This window comes from Gossypium hirsutum, chromosome A05 (assembly GCF_007990345.1).
Source record: "Gossypium hirsutum isolate 1008001.06 chromosome A05, Gossypium_hirsutum_v2.1, whole genome shotgun sequence".
Taxonomy (NCBI): Eukaryota; Viridiplantae; Streptophyta; class Magnoliopsida; order Malvales; family Malvaceae; genus Gossypium; species Gossypium hirsutum.
Window position 1 is genome coordinate 15,702,721 of NC_053428.1, and position 22,170 is coordinate 15,724,890.

The 22,170-nt window shown below is 29.7% G+C and overlaps 1 protein-coding gene across 2 annotated transcripts; it reads right to left on the reverse strand.

Moving 5' to 3' along the window:
* Positions 1–17,994: 17,994 nt before the first annotated feature.
* LOC107941719 (pentatricopeptide repeat-containing protein At5g46100) lies at positions 17,995–21,187 on the reverse strand. Of its 2 annotated transcripts, XM_016875306.2 has the most exons (3): positions 20,858–21,187; positions 18,956–20,433; positions 17,995–18,452 (listed from the first exon to the last, which is right to left on the reverse strand). In XM_016875306.2, the coding sequence occupies exon 2, from the start codon at positions 20,418–20,420 to the stop codon at positions 18,960–18,962; it is 1,461 nt and encodes a 486-aa protein (XP_016730795.1). In that variant the 5' UTR covers positions 20,421–20,433; positions 20,858–21,187; the 3' UTR covers positions 17,995–18,452; positions 18,956–18,959. The 2 variants fall into 2 exon arrangements, with proteins under 2 accessions (XP_016730795.1, XP_016730794.1); XM_016875305.2 differs by having other exon boundaries at positions 17,995–20,433; positions 20,858–21,186.
* Between the last annotated feature and the right edge of the window lie 983 nt (positions 21,188–22,170).

Below are 22,170 nucleotides of genomic sequence, written 5' to 3' on the forward strand. Positions count from 1 at the left end.
AGTCAGCCTCAGGGGAATGAAGAGTTATAAGAGTAAGGCTTTGAAGGAGGAAATCATGTTTCGCCATTGAGAGACAGGGAATGAATGGAGAGAGAAAAGGAGGAAGAGGAAGAGTGGGGATTGTTATGATGTGGTTTAACTATTATTGTTGTCTATGGTGAGTTTTAAACAGAATCATGTAGGGAAAGAAAACTGAAAACTGAAGCAAAGGGGGGATTACTGTTACGGTTTAAAAAGCTAGGAAAATGAAGGGAAAGAAAGAAAAGAAAAAGGAGTGTAAAAATTTCTAATTTCTGAAACAGAATCAATGGGGGTTGAAGCCAAGAAGTTTCATCAAATCGGGTGTCATCACGGGAGTGGGGAAATGATCTCGAGGAAGACTGGAAAAAGACAAGCAGAAGAGAGATAAGGGTGGAGATTTTGAAGAGAGAAAACAGAGACGTAGTAGTAATATTATTAATGGAGTGATAAAAAATAATAATTATTAAAGAGACAATGACACTTTTAGTTAGCTGTGGTTTTATTATGACAGCATGCATAGCAGAGAGGCACACAAAAACACCAACAGCAATCCTTGCGTAGTGTGTTTTTTTCTTTGTACTGCTAGTAATAGTTGTCGACTCTTGAGTCACGCTTGAAAAGCTTCTCTTATTGGCTTTGCCATAAGAAGACGGTTTAGCGACGGTTTAAACTTGCGTCGAGTAATGAGTGAGTGCTTCCTTTTCTGCCAATTAGAAAGGGTAAATGTAGTTATAAGGTCAAAATAGTGGACGTCATTTCAAGGAGAGTCAATTTTCTTAACCAAATTTGACATCATTTCTTTCTCGCTTATGTTTCTCTTTCTGTGGAAAATGCAACCCCAATGTTTTAGTCATTAGACTTTGTTTGGAAGTCCCAAGTCCTTTGTTTTGTTTTATACATCTTATTTAATTAAAGTTCTAATTCTATTGGATTTTTTTATTAATTAAAATTTTATTTTGTTTGAATTTTAATTATGAACTAATTTTGATTTTTTTTAAAATTTCAAGTAATTTTAAATGCATATAAATCTTGTTTTGGAACAGATTAATTTTTTTGGGGGAAAATTTCAAAGGTTTTGTCTTTAGGAGTGAGTAGATTCTTCAACTATTTAGTATTGTTCTTACTAGAGGTTTTTGTCTCACAACTCTATAGAAGAATCAAATGTTCAACAGAATGTAGTGCATTATTGAGTAGTAAAAATGCGAGCTATGTATCGGACATGACCGTCTATTAGGGAAATATCAACATTTGTGCATGGTAAGATTTAAGCTTGTACTTACACATATACGATATTTATGGGCAAGATACTACCACTTGGGCTAGTTTAGTTTGCTCCTTTGAATTGTTGCCTCTTCAAGTGCCCAGTCTTCCACAAGTTGAGAGACAAAACCACATTAAAAATAATACCATCCTGTTAAAGGGTTCATTGACTTTAACGGAATAACAAAAAAAATCTCTAAACATTTTTTTTTTTGCCTAATCCTTATTGATTTTGTTCTTTTTTCTTTTATTTCTAAACACATTGATTTTGGCTCTTCAACTACAAGGGACAAGTTCAATGATAATGGCAAATTTAAGCTACCCAACAGGATAATAAACAAGGAAAGTGTGTTATTGAATGAAAGGTAAGAATACTTTGGTAAATAATTTCATTAATAATAGGGAATGTGACTATATTGTTTTAACTCTATATTAAGATGGGGAAGTTTAGGTGTAGGGGGTTCCATAAAACAATATATAATGAACATCTTTAAATCTTTGCACTTTGTTACTAAAATTTGAACCCCTAGAATGGGTTGGTGTAGTGATATAATACCATCCCAACTTGGTTGCAAAGTTCAACTAAAACACATTGGAATTATATCTATTTTAAGTTTAAAGTTAGAGAATGAGCCAAGTAAACGAAATCTTTAACCAAATTTCCCATTTTCCAACAAACTGGGTGACACATCAATTAATTAAGTTTTATTAACATTTGAATTCATCGTTTGATTGTAAATGAGAGACTTACTACAAGTGGCTGTAAAATGGTAGGAAAGCCTTAAGCTGAGATGTCGGGAACAAGCGCAGTGAATGCAGTTCAGAGGCAGACACCATGACTTGGATTCAGAAAAAAAAGTTTTCCAAATGTCGAAATCTACATTTACACACAGTGGCCCAATGTGTGTGCGTGTATTTCTAATAACTTTTTTTATTTCTATTTTTATCATCATTGACTGCTATTTTTAGATTATGAAAGGATATAGTGCTATTCATCTAACGTGAAATCGTGAACCCAGTAAATGCTTTCAGCACTTAAATAATTTTCATGTTGGTAGCCTAACCCTGACTAAAATATTGTGCCATAAGCAGCTTTGCTGGGAGGAAATGACAGAAAAGAATTTTGATTGTGAGTGAAACAGAAATTAGAATCCCTTATCACCACAGTAACTGCAAAAGTCGATTACAAACAGTGAAAGATGTTGTGTAGATTCTCTGCAAAGTGGGTGAGATTTAAACCACAACCCCCACCCACAATACGACAGTTGCCATTTGTTCTTGTTTGGTCTAATATACTTCTTCTTCTTCTTCTTTTTTTTTAAAAAAAAAATCTAGAAGAATAAGTGAAATCGAATAACTGCAATCTTAAAATGACAATTCTACTGTCTCGTATAAAATGTTTGTTTGTGATTGTATGATCAAATAAAATCACGTATTAGCAAGCAAGTTTAAATGACATTGGGAAATTTCTGGATTCTAGATATTAAGGATGATAAATAAATATAATTATTTATTTTGCTTTTTAATTTATAAAAAAAGTATTTAATTTTTTATTTAAATTCTTATCTCTTTTAAGTTTTAAATTTAATTTATTTATCAATCACTCAAAATATAAGAAAAAATTAATGTAGGTTAAATGTTGTACATAGATCTATTATAATTCCCATAAAATTATAATTTTTAAAATTAAAAGAATAACTATTTGCTCACCTATCAAATTAGTAAAATTAAAATTATTTTATTTTGAAGTATTTTGACAAAAAATGCTAACTTAAGAGTAAAAAGGACAAAAAATAATAATAAACTAAAATAATTTTTTTATAAAATTAGTGGTACAAATAAATTATTATGTCTAAATAAAAATTAATAATACTAAGGGTGAAACAGACATTGTGAAACAACTCCTGAACCATTGCCATTTTAGCGGCTACCCCATGCTTACGCATACAAGCCTTGGAGGCTTTTTCACAATCCACACGCTTAACTAGTTGATAAAGTGCAGTCGTCTTCAACATTTACTTTAGAGGTGGAGTAGCTCAAAAAAGTTAATAAAAAATCAAGTGCCCCAGTTTTGAATGTGGTTTAAATCTTACAAAGTAGGTGCCAATTTTGGAATGTTAAAAGGCTGTTTAGACACTTATTATCATCAAAGCTAGCCTTGCAGCAGTACAATATTACTGTAATAATTTAATTCAAAGTGCATATTAAATGAGCATTCGTTTAGTTGCTAGGATTTAAAATGACTTCCACCAACCAATATCAAATTAAATATATACATATTAATCATTTCTGAGCAAAAGAATAAAAATGCAACACAGAGTTTGGTAAACTAATAAATAAGGGTGAATATTAACCTTCTAAGCTCCCCATGCTGAGTTTGCATATATCGGTAGCTAGTATTATAAATATATGGTAGGAAAGTTTGGTCGGACATATTCATAATCATATTAATTCTGATGTTAGAATTGGAGAAATAAAGATTGTAGCTTTCATTGACCCTAGGGAATTTTATCAATAAACGCTTGCTTAAAATGCAATGTTTAGTCAGCAGTAGAGCGCACCACTAAGGTCGATTTAGCACCGCGTTGATTTGATTGGATTCGCCACTCGCACTCAACAGTGCGGAGCCACATGCAAGGTGGGGGGACCGTGGTCCGTCCAAGAATTTTGAGATGAGTGGAACGGCGGTTACGGATTTGGGAAATTGGTTGGACCGTGTCAATATAACTCGCTATTGGGTCTTGGTTCATTTTTTTTCAAAGTCGGCGGCTGCAAAAAATTAATTATTAATAGTTTTGCTTTTTGTTTTTCTTTGAAGATATTTAGATTAGATTAAATTAGGAAAAACATGTAATAAATTTATAAGAGAAATGATATCAAAATTAAATCTACTCTTTGTTAAAATGACAAAATTGAATTAGTGAAAATAAGATGGTTTGGATTCAATTTATAATTCATATTAATTGTATATACATTTTAAATTTATCAAAATACAAAAAAAATATATATAAAACTTCCAATATAATATTTTTACTTTACATACATTTAAATCTGATCGATTATTAATTATTTTAATTGATGAATTTGATTTATCGATTTGATTATTAATAATTAAACCGCATGTGCTTCAGAAAATCAAAGGGTCAAAAAGACAAAGAAAATTTAAAATCTTCTAGACAACTAAGTGTGGGACAAGATAATTGCCTAAACGAACGATTTAAAGTTTTGCTAACAATTAAGAATAAAATGAAAAAGGAAATTCATTAGTTATTCATTTTTTTGAGACTGGTTTAGAGTTCTAGAATTGAAGTAGACAGTAGTCTCGGGGGATCCACTTCTTATCACTCAAATTAATAATAATAATAATTGCAATTGAAAGACTATGAACAATGTTTACCGACAAAAGACAATCATGTTATTTTCAATAACTATTCTCTTTACAATTAGCAATAAAAAGCTCTTCTCCTTCTGTTCTTATGGTAAAACTAAAAATATTGTTCTCCTAGTTAAAAAAAAATACCAAGTTTTCATTTTTTTGTAAATTAATGAGATGGAATTCATAATTCAAACTTACTACTCATTGAACAAGCCAAAGTTAAACTTGTAAATTTCATTTATCTTGTTAAGAAAAGAACAATTTAAAAAAATTATAATGGAATAAGTTTTGTTTTTTAAAATCAAATCATAAATTTATTGGATGAAAAGAGAAAATGGAGGAAGAGGATTGGTGAATGGTTTAGGGTTTTGAAGTGGTGTTTTGAAGTGGGTCAAGCATGAAACTTATATCAACATTGAAGGGGATTAGGGTCCCATGTGGTGGTGGTTGTTCCATAGTTAAGAATGCTACCACGCATCAAGGGCAAAGGGTCCCAATGCTTTGCCTAGCCGGACCACACACACCGCGCACCAAGTTACATGAAATTTAAAGGATACCAAAAAGTAAAAATAAAATAAAATAAAATCTAGATAATGGTTATATGTAGTTATGGACACAATATTATTACAGTAAATTATACTACGTAATTATTTTGTGAAAACCTTGTCAAGCATATAGATCCAGTCAAAAGATGCCAACAAATGTACCTATTAATCATCATGTAGATTGATAATCAGAGTTTAATATACATATCATATGAATCAATTTCAAAATTATAATAAACAAGCACTTACAAATATGTATGTATACTCTCATTCATCATCAAATGTGACATGAAATTTAAGAGATGAATCTCCTTTTTGAACTCTTGACACAATTTTTGTATGAAACATCATAACCTTCAACATTCTTCTTATAAACCTTCAAGCTTCTTTTATTGCATCAACAGAGATTATCATAAATTAATGATGCCTAAAAGCAATGTTATTAAACTGAATCAATCGATTGGACCAAAAATTAATTGGTGTATTGATGCAGGTAGAGGAATTGAATTGGTTTCATAGTAAATTACTTGGAACCGATAAAATTTTAAATTTGAGACAAAAAAAAATTAATGATTAAACCGATAAAAATTTAATAACTGAGACAAAAAATTAATAATATTTATAAATTTTTAATTATTATTAGACAAACAATTAAATCAATTAAATAGAGAATTGATTTTTTGATTGACTATAGTATTTCACAAATTGGTTGGGAAAATTAAGAAACACTATTGACTATAGGAATCTATTCAACGAGATAAAGTAGTTAGGTGGGAGTATATAAATTCACCATGATGACAAGTCACCTTGCGTGAAAAAACAAAAAGAGGCATCAGAGACTTGCGGGGAATTGCCAAAATGTGCTTTCAAAAGCTTTGGAAATTAGAGCATATGATATAATTTATAACTTGCCATATCTTTTTAACCATAAGATTTATAAATTGTGGAAAAAAATAGATTTATAGTTACCCTTTTTAGATTGACAATCAAATGTGTCTTGCCTTGAGTTTAGGCGACCATCTGATGTTCCAGGATGATACTGCAAAATCATGGCATCCATTTTCTTTTAATTGTCATGCAATTTTGTCAAGCTCATCATTATGGTCAAGTTCTATTGTTTTTTCTTTTTAAAGTTTAATGTAAAATGTACATTGATTCAAACAAATACGGTGGAGAAATGTTTGTTGAACTTTTATGAGACAATTTATGGTCGAATTGTACATAGTTTTGTTCAAAGATTTATGAACAATTATCATTCAATGATCACTGAGCATCTAGTTCAAGCCCATAATTGTGCAATTCTAGCAACTAGGCAAGACAGTTTATTATTATTATTTTTTATAGTTTTTGCTCAATAATTATGTGCCTACTTTCTTACACAAGGAAGATCCATGTAATAATGAGCTCCAATGCTTTTTTCTTTTACCCAGTAGCTCGTGCCTTCACTTATGGTAGCTAGCAATCACATTCCTACATTCTTGTTAATTAATTTGTTTTTTTAATAATATTCAATTATATATTCTACCTAACTCGTGATTTGGTCAATTTGGTTCATTGAGTAATATTTATTTTAGGCTTACATAAAAGATTGGAAATGAGATGATTGGGAGTAAAATTTGTGATAAGTACTTTATTGTCCTTTTACAATGCGACATTGGATTAGAGTTAGACAATAAGAATTTGATGGGAAAACGTAAATGAAAAGGTGAGGTTGCTTTGATTTAGGAAAGGAATGGTTGTCATTCAGCCTAAAAAGCAGGGGAGACAACAGTCATTTGGACTTCATGGTACTAATCATTTGTCTAATGCAAAGAGATAGATATGGTACGAAAACAATGAAACGATTGTTCCAAATCAAATGTTTCCGAACCATTTAACTTCTTTTGTTAATGTGGATGTATTCGTTAGTCTCGTCGCAATCATTAAGATTTAATGCTACTTAGTAATTTAATTTTATAACTAATATATAATTATTATTATTATTAATTTAATTTCGAAGTAATGATTGAAGTTCACTCCTTTGCTACTGATTATATTATCAAAATAATTTATTCTCATTCAAACATTTTAAAGAAAGAAAATTTATTTTTTAATGGATAAATTTTAAAATTATACATTAATTATAATTTGGTTTAATTATATACGTAAAACTCTAATTATGGTTCAAATGTATATTTGAAATTTTAATTTTGATTTAATCATACATATTTAAAGAAATAAATACATCATTTTATTTTTATATTGAATAAACATAATTATTCATGTATGTAATATATAAACATAAAATGATGTTATATCAATAATTTATAAGAATTTGATCAAATCAAAATTATATGTATAAAATTACACAAAATCAAAATCATGTATACAATTACACATTAAATCATAGTTCATATATAGTTTTAAGGTTTATCCCTCTTTTTAAACATATAATCTACTTGTCAGCTCTCAATTATTACATTCTAAAATTAATCACTTATAACTTAATCAAACAATCAAAACTCGTTTGCATGCATGTTTATTACAAGCAAAAACATGTTTTATGATGGTTTTCAATTTCTCAAATAGTGTAGGATTAAACAGCTTTATTTTAACGTTTCAATAAATTTTAAATAAAATTATTCATATCGAATTCATTATTATTCAACTGATTATTTAAATATTTATATGATTAATTAAAAATATGAAACAAAAGAATAAAAAAATAAATTTATAAATGATTTGAAAATACATCTAATTGTTTGTTGTGGTATGCGATATATCATAATGTTTGACACAAATAAAATGAATAAATAAATACAAAAAACTAATTACGCAATTCGAAGTTACATCTATAAAACATTGCCAAGAGGAAAATTTTACTACTAAACTTATAATATAAAAAATAATTTAAACTCAATCTAACCCTAACCCTCGAACAAGAATTTAACTACTAAATTCACAGTACAACAAGCTCAATCTAACCCTACCACCTGAATATTTGAGCCTCACCCTAATAATTTAATATGAATTCTCCTCGAATAACTTCTGAAAGTTGTTAACTAATAACTTAAAGATGAATAAAACATTCTTGCACAATTTCTTACAATGAACATTAAATTACCATCATAAATCTTTATCAAATCTCATAAATAATTCGACGAAATAGCTATTGGCTACTCTATAAATAAGGTTGCAAATATCTACTTTTCATGCTCAATTTAATCATGTATCATAGCTAAATTAGAGTATTAATTTGGTTAATATCGACAATCACTGGAGTAGTTAGGAGGGTCGGCAAGAGTCCCGACCCCCCTAAAAGCTAAAATGAAAAATTATCCATTTAAATCCTTTAAAATTTTAAGATTTTAAATTAGTAAAAGTAAAATTACACTTTCGCCCCCTAAAAATGATAAAAAAATAATTTAATCATTTAAAAATTATAAAGATATAGGCTATTCAAATGGTGAAATTATATTTTTACTATCACAAAAACTACAATTTAATTTCGATCCTCTGAAAGAATTTTTTGACTTCACCCCTAAAAAATTACAAATTAATTTCGTAAATTTAAACACATTCAAACGTATTTGATTATCCTATTTAAGAGATAGAAAAGAGTTATGAATAACTCTAAACATCATACAATATATATATATATATCTTATCACCATCTCACTATTTGAATGCTTCTAACTCAATTTTCAAGCCTCCTACTTGGACTAAACTATTAGAGTTTTCAAATACAGAGCTATTAATATTGATACACAAACAAGTTATATTTGATCACGTGAGCGCAATTTATCTCACAAATCGCTATGTACTAACAATTCAATGGTCGTTGTTGATCCCTCAATCTAGATTTTTCTTTCCCAATTTTTTTACCAAAATAGATTTGTTTATTACTAAAGGTAGGAAAATAAAGCTATGTACAAATGGTGGTCCAAGTAAAAACAAAATAAGCAGGCTTATAAGTCAATGAGATTTGAGCTTCATATTCCTACCACCGTAGACCCAACTTAGCAGCTTTTTTTCTCTATTTTTTATTTTTTAATTTTCAGCAATATCCAGTCTTGTTTTGTCAAAAAATTACATAAAAACAGTACAAAAAGACAATGCACCCTATTGCTAGAACTGTTTTAGCAAACCCCATGACAGCAGATCACCCAGCCTTTTATTTAAAAGATTGGGAGCCATTTCCTTATTTGGACCCATTAGACAAGATTCGAGTGGGACCAAAAAATCAAACTCCTTTTACAAACTTTGATGCAGGTAGGGAGCTCATCTATTTTATACATAATATAATTGCATAAAATAAATTTTATATAAATATATTATACTTTAAGCATATTATAATCTAAAAGAAAAAAACTAATACCAACATGAAACGAATAGATATATGTTACATCATAAAGTAGGAGGTAAGTATATGCTCAGATTGATTATAATAACGTTGATAAATGATGCAAAAGTGTAGTAAAATGGCAAGCGTGGCTCCAACCCATTTGAGTCTGTTTTTTAAACCACAATCATAATTGTCCTCTTATGCTTCATTTCAATATTTATTGCATTCCCACCATGCCATTATCTTTTGTAGCAAAAAAAGAGCATTTGTATCTTCTTTGTAACTTTCTCTTCTTTTGGTACAAACTTAGAGACCATTTCTTTGCTAGCTAATACATATCAAAGATTAGTGGGTTAGAGATAAGCGTCAAAAGTAACATATTTTAGCCTTATTCTTAATGTATATTTGGGTGATTATGTGGTGTTAATTGTGAATTATATACTTCTAATTTTTAAATTCATGTTTTGAAGCTTAATACAACAGTTGAGAGCAATATGAGTGAAAAACGAGTGAAAATCAGAACATTGGAGCAGTCTGAAAGTTGCACATAGGCAACAGAGAACCACACGACTAGACCAGAGGACCATGTGAGCCAAACGAGTTGACCACACAAGCGTATGGCTAGGGAATGTAACTTTCGGGAACCATGTGCGCTGACAGCCAAAAGTTTCATTTTTTAGATTTTTGTGCACTTTAAAAACATATAAATAAGGAGATAAAGAGGGGAATAGGCAATCGTCTTATTTTAGCACAAAATTAAATTACCCAAAAGAACAACCTGGAAGTTGATTCTGAAGTAGTTCTCCATCCAGATTGAAGATTTCAAACTGATTTTCTAGGAAGTTATCATGGGTTTCTTTTATTTTATTGGTTATATTGTATTTTTTTGTTTCTTCTTAGGAGTATGAACTAATTTTTTAAATAATTAGGAGAGATGAACTCTAGGATGAATTCTATTATCTGATTTCTAATTTTATGCAATAAAATCTTAATTTTATGCAATATTATCTGATTTCTAATTTTATGCAATGATTTTTATTATCTGATTTCTAATTCTTGGGAGTTAGATCTTGCGTGGTGGAATAGAGTTGCATGCAATCTTGGAGATAGGATGGCATAAATATACTAGATTAGAGTCAAATCTAATAGAGGAATCCATAGAGTGAATTAATGTGATAATATGAGTTTTAATTAGAAAGAAATTTCAATTAATCAACCTAGAGTTAGTTGCTTTTATACTTGAAAGAGATATTAGTATAAGTTGGGATTTCTACGGATCAAGGAAACTAAATTGCATAATTAAATTGAGAATTTTAGATGAATTCTAGGTAAATTCTTACCTGGGTATTATTTAGTCAATCGGTTGATATTCTATTATTTCCGTATTTAGTTCTTTGACGTATTAGTAGTTAATTTTAGTTTTTGTTAATCTTTTGAATTACTAGGTTAAATGATAGAAAGACGACAATTACTAGTAATTGTAGTCTTTAAGGGAACGATATTTGTACTCACCATAACTATACTATTAAATGATAAGTGCGCTTGCATTGATCGATTTATTAATTGATTTAGTGGACATTAATTAATGTGAAAGAAAATATAAATAAATTTGCTTTCTTATTCTTTTGTTTGTTTTTCTTTTTAAATTTCATTGTAAAGACATGTGATGGTGTGAAATAGACAATGTTATATGCTATGTGAGCTGTTGAATACCCCTTTTTAAATTTCATTTGTAATTAATCATATGAAGCATTACTCTGAAACCAGCTCTATATGAGATTCAAAAAAGGAAAAAGAGAATGAACCATTTAACTTAGCCGATGATTCTTTGTGTGAATTGAAAGAATTTATTACATTGCTTGTTGATGAAGCAAAATACTTAATGTTTGTTCAAAATCACTCTTTCAAGGGAAGAACGTTAATTTGTTTCTAACCATCATTACCTGATGAAAACATCAATGGCAAATTCATGATTTCCGTACAATTAATCACAAGTATGGTCTATAATCATTTCCACTCATATGCTTACCTTAATCAAACATTAATTTAATTATGAAATAATTTAAAAAATTATGGTTTTTTTCAAAGTAAGTTAAATTATTAATAAAGTGCTTTTTATCTCTTTTTTATATTTTTATAAATGAATAAAAAATTATACATAGTGAGATTTAACTAAAAGTATTAGAAGTTACAATCAAAACATATTTTAGTTTTTATATAAATTTTTATCTAGTATATTTTTTATATAAAATTTTTCATCCATATCGTGAGTGTGCTATAATTTAATATTTATAAATTATTCTCAATAATTTGTAAGTACCATATGTAAGAATTTGCAATTAAGTTTAGCTTACTGTTTATAGAATGATTAAAATATTTATGGTTGATCATTTTATTTTCTAAGAAAAAATCGTTGAGTTACAATCAACATGTTGGTGGAGAAGAATTTTTCACAATTGATGAAATAGTGGATGAAGTGCCTGGTATTAGGTCGGGTAACGTTCTGGGGCTTGTCTATGGATCCAAACCTAATAAAATTAAATCAAGTGCAACTACAATTGATTTAGAAAAACGTCTAAAGAATTCACAAGATGAACTTCATCAATATAAAACAAATCTTGAAATGATTTAAGTTCAATTTAGTTAATTCCGAAATCTCGGTCCCTTCACCATAATTTCTAGATTACAATATCATTATTTTGATTGAATAGTTTACTAAACAATTATTAATGTTTATTGCAATGATTAATATATTTATCATTTCTTGCGGCAACACCACAAACTCACTATTGTCGCAAGATTTGGATTGAGAAGCTCGCCACAAGTTGTTCCACAAAATCTATTAGGATCATATTCTTTTTATAGTTATTTTGAATATTTGAATTTACATTATTTTAATTTTAGTATTTTTTAACCCAAGTAATAACAATTAAGAAAATAATTGAATCTCATACCAATACCAATTAAGAATCACTTAAAAGCAAACATAACCACACCATAAGGCTTATTAACCACTCTCTATCTTACTCTAATTGGATCTCATTCTTGATCAAACACCAATCTCATATACATTAATCTTCAACATGAATAATCCTTTTACCCTTTGCACAAACAATAAATCCCAAATGGATTTGCAAATAACTTTGACCAAGCTTCACTTTATAGCTTCTCTCGATTCAGTCTTTAATTAGTATCCAGGTATATTTTTCTCGATTCTCAATAATTTTAGTTAAATCTTTGATAATTAACTCTTGATTGTCACTATTGCATTCAACCTAAACAATTTTACAAATTGATAAATCGCATATGTATGTCGAAACCATGACTATAATTATTAAATTCGTAGAGAATCATGTAGTTAAATAAAAAGGATGTATAGGTTAAATGAAAGGACTAATCTAATCAAATATCTATTCAATTTGATTTTAATATTGGTTTTTAAAATATGGTTGATTGGACTTTGAGATTGGACCAAATAGCCTTCTTTTTCTTCCTTTCGGTACAAAAAGATAAAATTGAGGACTAATTGTCAAAAACCTACTCTTTATAGATGGACAAAATGACTGACGTACAGCAAATTGGCAACTACTAGTACATATTGTGGATTGATTTTTTTCTTGAGACCCTCCTGGTAAACCATGTCCTCTTCTGCGAATTGAAACCATACAAAGTGAGAAAAATGTGCTAATAAATCAGCATTAACATCACTCCAATCCAAGGTTTTGACCCTATGTACCACCTCAACAGAGGTGTGTGCAAAAATGGTAAAAGAAATCATATATGTTGTGACTATTCCACATTTATTGAATGCTATATTTATAAAATAATCATTTTAATCAAACTTTAAATTGGGAAGAAATTAGTAATCAATAGTCATGCATGTATTTGTGATAATTATTTTTTTAATCAAATTTTTTTATTATATGATCAATTTATTAAATAATTACTAACTCTATCAATATACCAAATAATTATTTATATACATAATTTTTATTATAGATTCCACGATTAATTTATATGATTTTATTTTATTAAAAATATTTTAGATAATTTAAAATATATAATAACTTTGAAACTTATCTAATAATCTAGGTTTAGAAGGTTACTTTATTTTTTTCAACCCCAAAATGATAAATTTTTTTTTGGCTTAATGCCCACTTTAGTCTTTAAAATATATTCACTTTGATCTTTAAAGGTTTTTTTTCGGCTCACTTCAGTTTTTATTGTTGTCTAATGTTCTCATTTTAATCCTTTGAGTGTTAAAAGAGCTACTTGGGATATCCGCCTAATCACAAATTGCCATATGACATTAGCTAATGTCACAACAACATCATCATCACGAAAAACTTAAAAATTCTTTAAAAATTTTAAAAATATGATCAATATAAGTAAAATTATAAATAAATAATTATTTAAAAAGTTATGGAAGGGTGTAAAATCATCTTAGATTTACATTGGTGTAAATGAATTACTTTCCTTATTTGTTTATATAAAAATTGCTCGGATATGAATAATTTTATATTATATAGTCAATATACCAAATAATTATGGCAAGTCACATTAGATTTCTAAGAAAGAACACAAGTTCAACTAATGAAATATCATTATTAAAAGGGACAAATATACAAATATAAAAACCAACATGTAGACAATAAATAAAATCGAAAAATGCTAAAAATAGGCTACTCTAGGAAAGCAAGAATAATTAGTTTGATATTCCACAAAAGATGGAATTGGCGCGAGACTTATTCAATACAAATCATTGTAACATTCTCTTGTAAGACAGAATTCTTAATTTTCTTAAATCTATAAGTAAGAAGTTATAATAGAATTAACCATTATATATATTAAATCGAATAATTAATTTAATAAATTTAAAAATAAAATCTTATTGTTTTTAAAAATGAAAAGAAAAAAGAGAAATGGAATGAGGATTGAACATATTACGCAAAGAAAAGCAATTCAGTTGTCGAGAAGGGTTGTATTTTTTAAAGCCTTTATAAAAGTAAGGTCATGGCTTCCTCATCATTGATACTTTTCCAAGCAGATCACCTGAATTTGAGGGGGGAAAAGGGTCTGATAGCTAATCAATTTGGTATCAGTAAAAAAAAAAAAAGGCAGAAACTGGAGTGAGAAGGGGAATCTCATTTGAAGAAAAAGGTTCTAGCCTTCAATTATTAGACAGTGAGGTTTTAAAAATGAAAATCCACCTCATAAGTCTCAAGTATCACACACACTTTCATTTACACACATACATACATACATACATGCACGCAAAAGTGTGGTTCATTTTATTGGAAAATGGAGAAAGTTCATCATCACGACACTGACTACTATAGCCTTTAAAGCTCTCCCCTCTCTCTTTCTCATGATTGAAGTAGTTGTATGAAGGAAAACCTTTTGTGCTGTTTCAACATGGTTGAGCAAGAAAAATATTTAAGGGTGTTACAATTAGACAAATCCTATCCGATTAACCACTAATTTGTCTTTTGTTTTCATTGTTTTTTGGTAATGAAGCCATAATCAACGCATTAGTGCAAAACAATAGAGGATTAGACATTTGACAACTTCCGATCTAGTTTTTGACATAAATTTTAGATGGAAACAAAGTTATAATTTAGGGTCCATTTTGATTGTGTTACTATTTTTGCATCTTCATCTCATAATTAGAAGCAACAGCCAATGTTGGGAATCACGATGATTAATTCCCCCCCCCCGGAAACAAAAATATTTATCAATTTAATTTTTGTGAATATTAATATGAAATTAATTTATTTTCGTATTTTTTTAATATCTACCTCTCTTTTTATTATTCTCAAACTGTGTTTTTATTTTTTGTTAAAAAGGAAAGTAAATCTAAACATTATAATTTCATCTAACCCAAAAGGAAATTTTCTTACAGGGATGTTCATCATGTGAAGTAGGCATGCATGGCCTCTTCAGCTCATTATCATGTTATGGAAACAGCCACATGATCATTACACTAAGCAAATTAAGTCTGTTTGAGGTGGACAGTAGTGGGTGTGGGGAGTTGTTAATTTAATGCTAAATGAAAACTTGAATTTGAGTTGAACTACACACATTAACATTAGAGTGATTACACAATGGCCCGCACCAAAAGAGAGCAGCTTCTTCTTTTCTTGATTTAAATGGTGGTTATGATTAGATTAGGTTAATTTAATCCCGAATTCCTTGATTTATAATAAATTACAAGCACCTACCAAGCTCCAGCTTGTAGACAGCTACCTAACCATTTTGGACCAGATTCTGCATATCCTAATCTCTCAAGGATTTTGTATTAAAAAAAACATTACATTAATTTGTGGGGGAAAACAGATGGATAAATAAACATTAATGCATGGAGAATCTTTTGAACTATTTGTAAACAAAATTGTGTAACTAAGTTAGCTTTGGCCTACATTTCATTAATTAAGAAAAATGACAATTGCAAATAGATATATCTCTAGTTATTCAACCTTCCCTTTATATATTTCGCTGTCAATCAATTACATATGGTAATGGGAAGATTTAAAGTAAAAGGGAAAACAAAATACTATTACTTGAAAGCTTAATTTGTGATAGCAACATTGTATATATCCACCCCAATTTGCTTCTCTTTACCGAATTATTTGTGTCATTCACCTCCAAAATATTAAAATAAAACCTTTTTTTTATGTCACTAAACTGATAAAGTTGGCACCCTGCCTTGGTGATGGGATTCTTCGTTCTTGCTACTAGCTAGTATAATTAATGTATTTTGGTGCTATATGCCAAATAGTCGAGTCAACAGAACCTAATTTCTAAGTTTTTATTGTATTGTTTATTACATGTATCAATATTATATTTGACAACAGGAACCCAAGGCATGCAAGAAACATGGCTTAGTGTGTCACCATCCAACGGTTTATGTTTACCATCCATCGCCTTCATGGCACATATATATATAATTATTGAAATTTTGGTGCATTGCAATGTGGACAACAATTAATGGTATACGAATTGCAGCGAAGGTCGTGTAATTGCTATTTACAATCCGCTTTCAAGAACCCATAAAAAAATTTGATTAATTAGTGCAAAATCCAAGACTTGACATCATTTTTATGTAACTAATACAAACTATGTATAAAATCAAGATTTGGGTAAATGAATGAAGAAATTCAATTTCTAAACATTGAGCTTATTGGTTAAGGATTTATTTACTTTTCATCATCTGTATGTTTTTTTAAAATATCAACCTAACCAGCAATATTAAATATTAGTATTGTTCCTATATCTTTTACTATTAGAAATTGTGAATTAATAATTGGAAAATCCTTTTCACCTTTACGATTACATTTGTTGAAAAGCATGTTTCAATCTCAGAGTTGGATTTGTAGTCCATCTTGAGCATACCATCTAAATCTGACCTAATAGCCTAATCCTACAGGTAAAGCTACTTTACCTACTAAATTTTTTCAAGACAACTTTACCTACTAATTAATCAATTTATATAGCGTTCATCTACTTGCTTAATAATAAATAAATAAATAAATAAATAAATTGTATGCTCTTGGGACCCCCCAAAAGAACCTGAGATAAGATAAATTGGGCTTGATCTAAATTTTTGGCCCTTAATGTAGAAGGCCCAACCCTTCCAATGCTGTTGAATTGGACTTTCTTAGGATCCTTTGCATTGCAGATCACAATCTAGGAGTTGGGCTTTATGGATGTACTAAGAAGGATTGGCATCCACCTCATGAATTCCCCATCGATCATCTCAAAGTTACTAGTAAGGGCTCGCCCTTTTTGCAATCTAAGTGATGTTGTTCTGTGCTTTAAAAAAAAAATTTCTGACTTTAAAAGTACTTTTAGAAAAAAAATTGTGCAAAATAAATTGTTTTTAGCTGAAATTTTTAATTTTTCAGAAGTGCTCTTCAAAAGCACTCTTGAAAAGAAGAAGCTAAAATTTTTAACTTTTCCTTTCACAAAAACACTTTTATTGCTTAATTACTTTTTCATCCCTCTATTAACATAGTACTTTCTCTTTTTTTTCTTAGTGTTTAATTACAAATGTGTTAAAATCATTAATTAAAAATAAAAAAATATTTTTTAAAATACTAATTACAAATATTTAATGGTTATATTTAAATATTTAAAATGTAATTTATATATTCTAATTAAATTTTATAATTAATTAATATTTATTACTTAAAAATATTTAAAATGTATATTTTATATATTAAAATATTAACAACAAGTTATAATAATTTTTTTTATATTCTTACTAAAATATAATAATATTAACTAATTTAAATTTTATTTAAATGCATATTTGTTACTTAATAATAACATGTCTAAAATAGACATTTTATTTTTTAAAAGAATTTTTTAACTGCAATGCTAAAGACTCAAATTTTAAACCAAATTTTTTAAAAGCATTTCTCAAAAGAAAACATTGCCAAGCTTGAAAGTGCTGAGACATTAATGTGTTAGTATGAAAATAACACTGAAACAAACCAAATGAGAAATGGAAAGTTCCCCAATACCCATAGTAGAAGAGAGCCAGTTCCCCCGTAACAGGATAATAGAATTCAGAAAACTTGCAGCCCCTGCAGGATTTGGCTGTGGATTAAGGCACAAGGTGAAGAAAAATTACCCCTCCCACCGGATTGGGATATTGAAAAGAAAAGCCTCATACAATGCTCTTAATCATTTCAACCCATAGCGCATTTGATTGATCTATTGTTCAGTGGATGGCAGCTTGGCAAGCAGGTAGCTCAAGATGTTTCGAGAAAACAAGATTCCGAGGAGTGTGTCAAGCCTACTAGGGATGAGGGAAGTGTCTAGAAGGTTGGAGAAACATGTGGATTGCAAGGGCTGTCTGGTGTAATATTAGCCGTAAGATGCTTAAGGAGTTGCCCATAAATAGGGACCCTTCATTTGTAACCTGCAAGAGCTTAGCAAAGCATAGCATGAGAACAACTAAAAGTGTGCTGTTGTACCCTTGATGTAATATTGGGTTGAGCAATAAAATAGCAAAGCATTCTCCCATGTGGTGCAAGTGCCAAGCCTAAAACCCCAAGTCTCGGCATGGCCAGACATAAGACTATCATCCCATGAAAGCTGGCTTCATAGGAATCAGTGGATTATCATGTTCCCGAATAAGATTCATGGATAATTTCGGATACCGAATGGCAAGTTGGCAAGGTTTTTTATGATAGATTGAGGATCATTGATGGTTTATTTTTTCAATGATTATTTAGGGGAATTTGATTATGGTGTTTGATATCATCCTACCACACACAAAACCATCTTCTTTCCTGTCTGTCTATTTTTTTTTTGTACATTTTCAAAATCATAAAACATTTTTACAAAATTATCAAGTCTATTCAAAAGTTAGGCCAAGCCAGAAATATGTAATTAGAATAATTAACAGCAAAACTTGCATACCAAATCAAAAGGCTTCATCTTGAATTGTAATGTCAGCTTCCGCAAGTTCACTCATCACCTCAGCCTGAAACAACTCAACAGCTTCTTGAACCATTGTTTGATTCCAAAATGCACCAAGAAGCATACTCCATTCTCCCTCTTTTGGAGTACATCCATCAATCAGCATTTCATCAACAATACGAGCAGCTTTGTGTAGGTCTCCATCCTTAACGAAAGATTTCATAAGAATCTCGAAAGTCGCAATCTCAACAGAGATGGCCCTAGTTCTCATGCTTAGATACAACTTGAAAGCTCGACTTGAATCACTCTTGGTACAAAGGCCTTGGACCACCATATTGTGAATCCTAACATGAAGACTCCAAGTTAATCTGTTTGGCAAGATTCTGTCTAAAACCATCTCATCAAGGAAACGTGCTGCCTCCTCAAACTTGTTGACATCACAGAATCCGCTTATGATTTTCCCGTACAATCCTGCATCTGGTTGCAGACCCTGAAGTTTCATCCTGTCAAGAATCTCCACAGCTTGATGAAGCCTTCCCTCTTTACATAGTCCATGAATTAAGCTACTATAAGTTATCATGTTTGGTTTACAACGTTTGCTAACCATTGTCTCCAGTAGTTCCATCGCTTTGGAAGAACGACTATCCTTGCAGAGACCATCCATTAAAGAACTATAAGTAAACACATTTGGCTCCATACCATTGTTTTTCATTTCCTCAAGCAAATCCAAAGCTTCATTTATATTATTTGACTGACATAACCCATGTATCAAGGATGAATATGTAATAACAGAAGGAGAACAATCTCTCATTTTCATCTCTTCAAAAAAAACCTTTGCATCTGTTAACTTTCCGAATTTACACAACCCATTAATCAAAGTTCCGTAAGTATAAGAATCTGGAGGACACCCACGATTGGGCATTTCACGAAATATATGAATAGCGGAATCCAAGGTTCCACTATTCTTACAGAGTGCTTTAATCAAAATATTCAGGGTGACAACACTAGTTTGAACACCTACTTCTCTCATATGCCTGTAAAACCTAAAAGCGAGCTTTAACTGGTTCTCATCAACCAGAATATCAAACATAGTAATATAAGATCTTTTACTGGGTTCACATTGGAAGTCCTTCATCTTACCAAAGACCCTCACGGCATCTAATGGTCTATGAACCCTTCCATACCCTCTACAAATAGAAAGGAAGATATCTTCTCTTACATCACACTTTTCTTCTTTCATTCTATCAAGAAGATCTTCAGCTGGTCCAAATTTGTTTGCAGAAACTAATCTATTTATTATAACACCAAAAGTGCTGTGATCATGACGAAAACCATTGGCATACTCAGCTGTTGCCAAATCAAATATAGCAAGAGCCTTGTCTACGTTCCTCTCTGCTTTTATTAAGTGCACCACTTGAGAAGAAGTTATTTTTTTCGACCATTTAAATGCAATCTTGGTGCCCATTATAGCCAACTCCCTAGGTTAACAGTAAAAAGCTCCCAATTCAAATAATGTATCAAATGACATGCTTCAATGCTAGTCAGCAATTCATACAGACATCTAGACAAGATTATGATATAAAAGTTGAGCAAATATATAAGAGGTGAGTATATAATAAATATATAAGACCAAATTCGAAAATGGATGCCTCTAAATTTATTAAACATGCCAAAAAGGAGAACCAAACGATACAATAATGAACTGTTAATGCATTGGATAGCTGGTGTGAACATTTTATCGAACATTTGGAGGGTGGAAATCAGAAGATTGCCAAAATCAACACATAAGAAACCAGAAAATTAATTAGCAAAATAATCAACGCTTGAGTAAATTCCCAACAAATTTAACGAGAATTAAAAAAAAATTCTTCAAAAAGATAATTGAGCAAACAAGTGGCTTACTATTCGCTGTGCTGACGTGAAGCGAGTGATCCTAATATGTTTGAGAAATCAAACTGCTAGTGCGGCTTGCTTGCTCGCGCCGTCGCAATTCCTCATTAACCAGGCTGTTGCAGGCCGAATGCTGCCCATATTTCTGGCCCAAAAAGGGGTTCGAAACCGTACTCTAGTAAGAAAACGATCCAGCCCAGTATTTGTGTAACAGAACATAATATCTTGGACATGATATCCCTTCCTTCACGAGACTTATACTGGGGAAAATAACTTGTCCCATACGTCCCCTCTGCTCCAGTCTCTCGCCTTCCTAGGTTCTTCCCCTCCCTAAGCTAGATCCTCAGCCACGGGCCTCATTTTCCCTATTGTCTATTTTTTAGTGCATTATATCACTGTTTCGTTATTCGTCGTATTATTTGCTTACTGTCAATGACTTAAATCTTAATTTTTGAACTTTTTATTTTGTTGATGCTTTTAAATCATAAGGTAATTTGTTGACCTTTTATTCTTTTTTTTTTTGCTTCTGATACATTTTTTGGATTAGCCCAATACAAGCAGTGTATAACCATTAACAGATACAAACATAACATAAACTGGTACAATTCAACAACACCACCATCATAACAACCAAATAACTTAACCAATCAAATAGTTTTAAAACATAATTATGTTTATTTATACTTATTATAAAATCTTCGAGTTAATAAAATACCAACTTAATTAAGAAAAGATTAATATATCAATTTTTTAAATGATAATTAATATTATTATAACATTATTCTTGTTTATTCATATTTTCATATAATCTTTAAATAAAATAATTAAAAACTACATATTCAACCATTAAATGCATGTTTAATAAAATTTACATACAATTTTTTTAACCATTTTACCTACAATCATTGTTGAATACATTTCACTCGCAACATAAGTGAAATATGATTTAATATTATATAACCTTTTTGAAAATCTTGAAACTTGATCACTTGTATGAGCTTCTTTGAATTATAACCATGTAATTATAGTATTGTTATAGTTTTCAATATTTGTGCCATATATTAAGATTTTAAGTTTTGATTAAGTTAGTGTCATTCATAACTAAATTTCAACTCAGTTGTAAAATTACTAAAAGCATATTTCTTTTACAAAACAAATATTATTATTTTGAAAGTAATTATGCATTGTTTATTTTTATATAAAATCTGGGGAAAAAATTAATCTAAGATACTATAAAAATCAGTCTCTCAACTTTACCAATTCAATTAAAACTCATATTTAATTTTTATACTAAATTTTAATAAATTTATTATATAGTTATTTTC